The sequence below is a fragment of the Lepidochelys olivacea genome (genome assembly GCF_965140295.1).
Source record: "Lepidochelys olivacea isolate rLepOli2 genome assembly, chromosome: 3".
In the NCBI taxonomy this organism is placed as follows: Eukaryota; Metazoa; Chordata; order Testudines; family Cheloniidae; genus Lepidochelys; species Lepidochelys olivacea.
In genome coordinates, this window is record NC_140413.1 from 196,949,553 (window position 1) to 196,959,961 (window position 10,409).

At 40.6% G+C, this 10,409-nt stretch overlaps 1 protein-coding gene across 4 annotated transcripts in view; it reads left to right on the forward strand.

Moving 5' to 3' along the window:
- The window catches only part of WDPCP (WD repeat containing planar cell polarity effector), a 281,255-nt gene extending 271,683 nt beyond the window's left edge, over positions 1–9,572 (forward strand). For all 4 annotated transcript variants that reach the window (XM_084623394.1, XM_084623391.1, XM_084623392.1 and 1 more), the window contains 3 exons: positions 1,873–1,970; positions 3,286–3,323; positions 8,564–9,572. In XM_084623394.1, coding sequence (XP_084479520.1) covers positions 1,873–1,970; positions 3,286–3,323; positions 8,564–8,614 — 187 coding nt within the window. In that variant the 3' untranslated portion in view covers positions 8,615–9,572. The remainder of the gene's footprint in view (positions 1–1,872; positions 1,971–3,285; positions 3,324–8,563) is intronic.
- The last annotated feature ends 837 nt before the right edge of the window (positions 9,573–10,409 follow it).

The window sequence follows — 10,409 nt, forward strand, 5'->3', positions numbered from 1 at the left end:
TTTACTCATCTCAGCGTCTTTAATTCATATTAACTTGGCATTGAAAGGGAACATGTGGCATATGTGCAAAAGACCCATTTTCTGCATCTTTCGACTGAGGTAAATGTAGTACATTGAGTAGGGCTAGTGCACTGAGCTCTTAGGTAGATTTATATGTATTAGATAGAACTGGTTAAGTTCCTTTTATCCCCACTGGGCTTTTCATATTCTGTAGACCATAAAACTAGCAGCTCAGTAGAAGCAACATCTTCTAAGCCTTTGGATATATATAAAATCCTCCCAGCACTGGCTGATTTTAAAGACACATCCAAAGAGGATGGACAGTTTTAAGCTCTTTTAAAACATAAAAATAGAAGGTTTACTGCAATTTGGCTGCCAAAAAAGCAATTTACAGGTCTCCACAGAACCCATGGCTATGTGTAAGAAAGCTGACCAAGATACTATGGAAAAGATAATGGGGTCAGAGAGCAAAAGAATCTCTCTATTTTGTAACCAGCCTAATCTGGTCTCCAATGAAGTTTCTTAGTTTCTTTTGCTGAGCCAATAAAGCTTAGTGTGATGTAGCAGTTGCATTATTGTGGCTTTAATATGGCTTGGGCAAAGCTGATGAGGAGCAGGGTTGCTTTAAGTTGTTTTATGGATTCACAGCTGCTTGCATAACCCTCACTGTACTGAGAGTAGAAAGACAAAGACACAGGGAAAGTCTGAGCTCTTGCTTTAATTATTTACATTGTTGTCAGTAATAAAGGCTTTTTATGCCTGTAATCTATTATTTGTATTATCAAAGCCAAATGAGATTGTGTGCTGTAGCTGTTAATAAATTAGTGTGCAACATGAAAGCAGTCACATTTTCATTCTCACAACTTACTTCTGTCCAAAATTTAAAAAAAGCACTTGCTAATCTACTCAGACTTCCCAAAAAAAAAAAAAAGCCATGCAGTGTCATTGTACCTTTGCAAATGGTACTGCAATAGAGTAGATGTTACCATATCCAAAGAGAAACTAGTAGGAGGGAAATCCACCAGAATGAAGAAGCAACAGAAACCCACTGGTCCTGCTTAAGAATTTTTCCAATTTTTATATTCATCTCCTCTCTTCCTGTAGGCAAAACTCCTATTGATTTCACTGGGTGTTTTGCCAGCGTGAGGACTGCAGGATCAGATCCCGCTAGGCATGCTGATCCCAAACAAGTTAATGTAGCTACTAAAATCTAACAATCTGATTGCCTATGTATGCTGTTGAACAACAGAAGACTGAGGATGAACGAACAGGAGGATGAGGGAAGAACTCAAGACTACCAAAACAAAAATGAATAACTTATACATACATGCCACAACATCATGCTGGCGGTTTTTTCTTTGAGGAGAAGGAGCAGCACAGAGTAAAAGCTCACAACTTCTCTCTTAGTGGTGTAGAGTTTTTTGGTTTGGGGGCTTTAAGTGTGAGAATAATTAGATGGAGTTCTGGACATCACATCTTGCTTTCTTAGCATCCTGGTATCTGACTGACTGCTGTTCCTTAGAAGTATTTCAATGTGAAACATTCCTCTTGTCTGTTAGAACAATCTGAAGATCTGTTGGGGGCAACCAATTTAACAAAACCCTTAATCGCTTGAAAGACAAGAACCTTACACCACATCTTTGACTGACAGCACAGCTATAGAACGATCGCACAGGCAAGAGAGTTTTCATAGTGAAATTCAGTCAACAAACAGTAGCATCTGATTAAAAAAAAAAGAACTAGAGTTTGAAAATAGTAAATTACAGACTGCCATGCACTTTTAAAGAGGTAAACAAACAAAATGGCTTTACTGTCTGTTATATGACCCTCTGTCCCACCACCACTTTCTTCTTTTCTTTTTCTTTTTTTAAGTTCTACTACACGTAGACAGGTAGACAGGGAGAGTGCACTTGGAATGGATAGCAGTGCTGCTCCTGTAATGGATAAACCCTTGTCCTGGAATCCAGCAGGTAAGAATTAACAAGTTACTGTCAAATAGGCACAATGGAAAGAAGTTGTATGTAGTGTAAATTGATATCCGGGAAGAATTTGAGTTTGGAAAGAAAAAGTAAACTAGTGCTAAAAATTCCTTGCTGCTTAACTGTGTGACAGCAGAACAAGGAGGCAGCAGGATCTGGCCGTGAAAGCACAGACTACGAAGCAGGGAACTTGGGCTCTATTCCTGAGGCTACCACTGACTCGTGTGATCACTTAACCTCTGTGACTCAGTTTCCCCATCATTGTAAAACTATTTATTGCTCATAGATTAAAGGTGCTACGTGCATGCAAAGGATTACTGTTGTTATTAGCAGCGTTGTTTTATGTTTTAGTATATAAGAGCCAGATCCTCAAGAGGTGTAAACCAGTGTAGCCCCACTGAAGTCAATAGTTTGTAAAATAACAAGCAACGCGATTTCGGCAAGGATGTTTCTAGAGTGACCAGATGAGGTTTAAAATACTTGACAAACACAATGACATTTGTCAAATACATATAAATAATATATAAAATATACAATACACACACACACAAAGTAAAGAACAATGGCAGAATATTTCAGTGGGGGGAAGCCATGGCAGGAGGGCCTGTATTACCTAGGGCAGGTTTGCACTCAAAATTCAGCAGCAGCACCTCTGCAGCGCTTCAGCGAGGACGCTGCGATGCCGCCAGGAGTGTGTCGTAGTTCATCCACATCCCCAAGTGGCCGTAGCTATGGCGATGGGAGAAGCCCTCCTGTTGAGATAGCACTGTCTGTCCCTGGGGTTAGGTTGCTGTAACTGGGTCACTCAGGGGTGTGGGATTTTCACACCCCTGAGCAATGTAGTTATACCAGCGTAGGCTTATAGGGTAGGCCTGGCCCTAGTCACCAAGCCAGGTGTACTGATCTACTTAAGGATATTTGTAAAATGGGTGAGGTAAAGATATTCACCCTTTGCCATGTTCAAGTATCACCCCACATTGTCAAAGCGGTCAACATGTAAGGGTTGTACTAACAGGACTGTCTTTAGCATATCCTACACCCACTTGGCTACAGATGGTCACGTGTGTCTTATGCCTGTCACTGACCTCAGAGCTGCCACGCTGTCTTCTTCAAAATGCATTTTGCTATGGTTTGGCAGGGCTTGTTGAGCAAGGGAGGGAGGGTCACACATGCACATACATCTCTGTGTAATATGTTAAATGCTTTAATTCATCCATCATGTGATAGGATATAAAATAACTGTACCCTATCAAGGAGGCGGAAAAAGTTAAGTGCCACATATTAACCTTGCTTGTTTGTTTTCCAGCAAGTTCAGGGAATTTTGGGGACGTTCACACAGAACAGGTAACACTTCTTTCCTCTTCTCCCCCCCCTCCCCCATTCTACTCTTTTTCGCACCTTGGTATAAACTACATCTTTCATCCAAATGCAGGACTCTGGTCAGTGGAAGTTCCACATCCAGAGGGCTTGTAAAATGGAGCCAGACCTTCATGGTTTGAATCCATCCTAGATCACCAGTGATCAAAATCTGTTCATGTTGGATATTGATTTGGTGGAGAAATGGGTAATTAGTCTCAGCCCACATCCATCTCACAGAAGCAGCCACCACGTTTCCAACTAATTGGCACCCTTGCCTGCAGTTTCAGCAACGAGACCAAGAGTTTAAAGAGGCACCAAGACTTAAATTGCCCTTCACCTCCTAGAAGGAATTTGCTGTCCTGGGGTGGTGCAGTGTGAGTGGGGTGATCTGCATTGTGGCTGCTGCCGGTGCTGTAGTAGATCTCTGGATATGTAGAATTTGCCAGTCTCTGGAGCTGTCAGTCCAGGCTCTTTGAGGAGAAATACATTCAACTTATTTTTGTTCAGCAGTGTGGCAATAACCACTGTCGTTAAGGTTACAAACTAGTTTCCATTCTAGCCCCTGTTTACAGTTGCTTATAACGGTCTGAAACTCACCTGGGGGGGGGGGGGAGGGAGGGCGGAAATTTTCAATGTTTGGCCTGTGTACAAAAAGGTGATTTTTAAAACACTGAGCAAAACCTGTCCGGCCTCCATCCGCCCCCCCACCAAGAACAGTGTGAAAATACACTTTTGTTCCATCATAAAAACAACCTGTGCCAAGTAGAACAACTCTCCAGGAACAACTCTGTCAGCCCAGGATCCACACACAGCAACGTGCTCCAGCCACACCCTCTCCCGTCCCCTCATGCTCCAGTGCACTCTTGTGATGGGGGAGGGAGGGCGGGGCAGTCCCAGATGGCACAGAATTGACTGTGGTAACTGTGCACCCCCAAGAGATTGCCGCAGCTCAGAGGGAATCTCCAGCTGCCTCTTTAAGCCAACCCTGCCCTCTCTGTTCTGGCCAGAAGTGCACAGTACAGGGGAATTGTGATGTGCATAGGGTACCTATGTTTACTGCTAAGTTCTCTTAATAGTTATCAGCCTGCTTTCCTGAAATGTACCTTAGAAAAAAAAATCTCCTCTCTGCATGTGTAGCTATGTTAGCTAGTTTCCTCTCCCCAGAACACCTAAGGAGTGATGTGCTACTGGCTGAAAGAACAAGCATAGTACATGGGTGCTCCCAAAATTACTCAGATTCCCTAGAGATAAGGGAAGTTACTGTATTAACTAGTCTGGGTCATTAACGATATGCTAGACCCCAATGACAAATTACCATACCTGGGGGGGGGGGTGGAGCAAAGAACAAGATGTACATGTGTCTAGGGTTGGAAGAACATTCTGATCTTTAATTACATGATCTCATTTGATTGTGAAAAGACTGTATCGTAATGTGCAGGTGACCATGGAGCAGATAAAGTGTAGTTCTGCTCTGAAAAGTGACTGTTAAAACAGTGGGACTTTGTGTCCATTGTCTCTCAATGACTCCAAATCAAATGTGTGCCGTCTACAAGTCAAAATAGGAGGAGTTGTTTTTTTCCTGACTGTCACCCTTGCAAATTCAGGCTGGGATTGACAGTCAGGCCGAGTTCTGTTCTTCTTGTGTATAGTCACATTCAATAAAGATTTTGCAAGGTAAACTCTGCCTTTGATGATAATGTGTTCACATGATACTCACTGAAATCAGTAGAATTGCACAGATGTTGCTGACGGTGTGCACTGCTCTATCTGACCACTACGAGCTGGGTTTGTACAGCACCTAGCACCTGGAGTCCTAGTCCGTGACTAAGGCTCCCAGCTGCTACAGTCATTCAAATAATAAAACTTGGTAGACAATTCTGTTTGATACGCAGGGGGAAAGAGAATCTTGCTTCATCTCCCGGAGCTGGGTTGGCGCTTGCAAGGAGGAAAATGCAATAACAATGTATCTTTGTCACGGAGGTGAGCAATTATGACAATGACTCTAGTTACACAAGGAAGCAAGATGGAGCCATTTTAACGTCACTTTTCAGAGTGGAACCATATTTCAATGCCATACAAGCAACATTAACTTGGACATTTCCTGAATTTTTAGTGCTTACCTAGGTAATTTGTACAGCCTGTTAATGTATTGTTATAGAATATCACATGCATGTTCATCCTTTGCAGGATACACTGCGTGCTAAATGTTCTGTACAAGTTCAAAATCAAGAGGTTGTTCTTCTCCATCATTCTAGGGTTTTTTTAAATGGCTTTTCCTCTATCCAGATATATTGGATGTTCTCATAAGATCTTGGAGAAGGAAAAAGGTTTCCCTTTTGTCCAGCTAATTGGACTGAATGTTGTTTTATTGAAAAATCATGTAACGAGCCTGGTAGAGTAGCCTGTTGAATTCAGTATCAATATTTCCAAAGCTCTAGGGAACGAGGCTTATGCTTTAGGGAGATGTTGTATCTCCAACTAAGAGATCATTACAATGCATGCACTCAGAGGGCCAAAACCTGTGACTTGTCACCCAGCCCCAGTTGGGGCTGTACTCTGGATATTTCCAGTGGTGAGCAAGAGGAACTCTCCCACCTACAGCCAGAAGCCCAATGGCTGAATTATCCCTCCAGTGCACCAGTGTATGCCCACCTTCACTCTGCTGTTCCTCTAGCCTGGCTTTGCTTCCTGTCCATTGCTTCAGAAGGGCCCCTCACAGTGCTGGGCTCTGTGCCACAAAAGGGGTGCATACCCAGAGCCCAGCCATTTCTTGCACAGTGGAACTGCCCTGGTTCTGCTGCTAGGGAGACCTCTGTGGCCAGGATGTTGAGGATTTGATTTGCCCTATAGGGCAGAGCTATGCCAAAGAGATGGGGGTCAGAAGTGGCCTATTCCCTAGGTGAGTGGAGACCCCGGGGCATTGCTGAGACTATATCCACAGCATCATGTAAACAATCTCCTGCACGTACATCACTACCTGTGTATTCTTTGCTCACTGTGAATCCTCCCTGAAACTGCAGGAAATTGTTCCCATTCACCTGCCAGGTCCAGAAAAATCAGTCACATAGCCAGATATTTGACCAAGAAAGGCTTTGCCATTTGAAGGCGATTAGTTATTTTGTAGAAGAAATGGTTAGCTGTGCTCTCATCACTGGCCCCTGTAAGTCCAGCTGATCTAGTGATTAGAGGTAGAGATGGGGCTGAGTGTGGAAAGTCAGATCCAAACATCTCTGATGTTGAGATCTGGCATTCAAGTTCAGCTGAGTCAGGGACTGGAAGTCACGAGATTCAAGTTCTGTTCCCAATTCTATTCTACCTGGGTGATCTTGAGAAAGCTCCACATTTTCAGAGTCTCCTCTCATTTAAGGTGCCTTAATTTTTGGCTGCCTAACTTGATACAAGTAGGTCTCCAGAGAGGCTGATCACCTCCATCTAGAAAATCAGACTCCAGGTGTCTCAAATTGCACACGTTTGAAAATGCAGGCCTTGGCCTCTTTGTGGTTCAGTATCTTGATCTGAAACTGGGACAATACTGCTTACTGATATTTTGTACAGTTCTCGGCGAGCCTGGCACCATGTAAGCGCAAAGTTAATTATTTTATTATAGATTAATTAAAATGGCCACCACACCCACAGGGGAGAATTCCCGTGCTACCCTCATAGCAGAAGACAAGACGGCTGTCAATCATAGAAGGAAGATTTAGGAGTGAAAAAGGATCAAAGCAGTATGGTTACCATAGAGATGTAGACAAAGTCTAGTGTTGAAACATTAGACAAAAACCCCAGGATTTGAGCAGGTTTTACATTCTTGTACCTAGAAACAGAGTGATGTTAATAATTATCCAGGAGTTTGAAATGGTTTTATGGGAACTAGAGTTGAGATGTCCAGTATCAATGAAACAAATGAAAGTTCTAAGAGTCTTACATCCCTTAAGACGACAGAATCTTACCATTCACAAACTTTGCTGCAAGATCTGCTTTTGAGAGTTGTGATAGAGGCTATGCATGAAATTCAGCAGGAAAGATGACTTGTTTCAGCATTATATAATAGTGCTTAGGGGTGTGGTGGAGTAGTTATATATAGAGGAAGGGGGAAACCCTTTCATTTCTCTATAAAGAGCTGTTGGTATTTATATGGTGCACGGAGCTTTATCCAGTAAAGGCCAAGTGCCTCTTTACAAACATGCTCTCCAACTTTTTCCTCATCCACCAAGCAGCGAAAATGCCAAACAGGCTGGAACTAAAATGCAGTATTTACATCAAGACAAAATTCTAGCTGTCGAAATACTTTTTATCCTAAATGCACAGCAGTAATATATGCATTGTGCACTGAAGCATTGTTTAAGAAGGTGATGTGTATCTCTGTGGTAGAATAAATATACCATAAGATGGAGCTGCTGCTCTGGTAAATGCTCCTCATTAGGTTGCAAGAGTGTTTTTTTTTCCCCCTCACTTGAAAAGAAAGAGTGAAAGTCACATGAATCCCACTGAACTTGCCAGCACACACACAATCCTGCAGCAGCCTTAACTTACATACCTTTCTTGTTGCCAGTTTTCCACCTTTTTTTTTTTCTCAATTCAAATTAATGTTTTTTGTAAACTACAGTAGGGCACATACACCCGCTTCCCTTTGATTTCAGCTCCACACCTAGTTTTCTTTGCATCATGAAGAGGTTTCTGCTCATATGTAATCGTAAGGGAAGCAGTGATTCACTACAGCATAACACTTTCCTTAGCAAAGTTTTCGTACTTTTTGTAGGATGCCAACAACATGTAGCATTCTAGGCACATACTGTTTTCATTAATTGTCATGTTGCTTACAAAAAATAACGGGCGAGGTCTCAGTTATGCACATGCATTTGTTGCATACACATTAGGGGGCCCCCCAATTTATATGCACCTAAATCAAGTATTTGCAGCCTTGCATTAAGATTACAAAATTGCATCCCTGTCTTTACAAATCTGGCTCTAGTAATACTGGCATTAATACAATTTTAGAACGTTTATTATACAATTTAAATAAAGATAAACAAAATAAGGTTTCGCTTTTGCAAATAAGCATCCGTACAGAGGTTAATTGGAGTCAATATTTAGGTAGGTTTGTGTTTCCTTGTATTCGTTTTGGAGTTTCTTAAAAATAAAAAGGGTACATTTTTTAATCTATCATTGCATTTAATTTCTGTATGCTAACGTGAGTAATTTTATGTTGTTGTTTTTCCCCCCAGGAGACTGGAGGAAGTGGATCTCTCAAAGTGGTACACTTTGGTCTAGTATAATCAAGAATATGAATACTTTCACTTCAAAAGAAAATACCTGAGGCCTGATTCAACTGCCACTGAAATTTATCAGTCTTTCATTTGGCTTCAGTTACTTTTGGATCTGGCCCTTCAAGAGAAAATTCAGTTAAAAGTTTCAGCGATGTTCTGCTTAAAACATTGAATTATTGATTTATAGGCACCTCTCTCTGCAGAAACTGACCCACGGTTATTTATCAAGAGCAATATTGTGAAATTTTTATCATGACATCCGATGACATACAAAATCCAATAATCATGGATACCAGTATTACTGTACAAATGGTAATGCTGAAAGATTGTTTTTTTTTTCCATTAAACAAATCCATAAACCTCACAGAGCAAATTCTCTGTAATTCTCCATGCATTATATATTTTAACAATCTTCACTTGGATGCAGATTTGAATTTCCACTTAAGGCTCTGAAAACCATTCTACCAAGATACTAGCAGATAAAACCTTCACTCAGGATACCTCTGTGAAAGAGCAGCTTTTCACAGTCAGCAGCGTTTTTCTAAGAATGCTCTCAATTTTCGTATCTACATATATCATCTTAGTTGAATAACCATTATTTTGCCTTTAAAAAAGCCATGGATTTTAAACATCATTCCATTGGAGTCCAGATTTTAATCTTGCTCTCCTAGCCACTAACAGAAAATGCTACAGAGAAGACAACTTAACCTGTTTCATTATTATACTTGTTCCGGAACTATTAAAAGAGAAAAAGAACTTTAGGACATTTCTTTCTTCCTACCATTTGATCCAGTATATCATGTATGTACACATGTATTGTACGTTACTATATATACACATATAGAGTAAGCTTGATCTTTTGGACCCGTCAGTTATGTAAAACTGAAATCTACTTGAATTTGCTTTTTGGTTACTGTCTTGAAAAATGGTACTGTCGCTAAATAAATGGATTAAAAATTTTTTAAAAAATTTAAAAAAAAACTGTTTAGCAATACTGTGTTGAGAAAATCTGTGTTTATTTAAAATGTATCGATTTATTTTTCATTGGTCCAGCCATTCCCCCCCACCCCACAAGAGTCAAAAGGCTGCTGAAGTCTAACATATACTAAGTGGATGGTGGGTTTGGTAGTAATAAAAAATCCAACATATTTTAGCAGTTTGTTTGTACCAGGCATATCTGAATATGCTATTACAACATATTGAAAAGCTTATGTCTTGAGTGAACGAAACTGGTAAGTGCATAAAATTCTACATATTCAATGGGGAAAATATTAATAAAGTGAGAACTGTGAAACAAACAGCAGTTTACTACAGCATTTCGCCACACACAGCTGTATGTATAATGGATGGTTATGCTATGCATCCTTACAGTAATTTGAGGAGAGCATGTGTTGCATATGATACAGATTTATATTTAATTTCTGAGATAGATGCAGTGCAACAACAGATCAAGGAAATCTCTCACTTGCTCTACATAAAATGCTGAAATGTGTTACCTAGCCAGAGAGCTATTTTGCTGAATTGAAGCCATATTTCTGTCAGTACAAGTGATGGTCTATATGTGGGATTAATCTGACACCAGACAGTGATCCTTAATCCTTCAGTATATCATAATCTATTTACTTTGCATGCTAAGAGGATTTCAGTTTAAAAATATACAGGAAGTGATGCTAGAAATGTACATAAGATCAAGAATGTTGTTTCCTAAAATCTCCGTTTTTAATAAAATCCCTTTATGGCTTTCTTGGAGTTCTGTCCTAGAAAAGTGTTGAATGGGGATTTAGCTGAAAATGGGCATATGTTT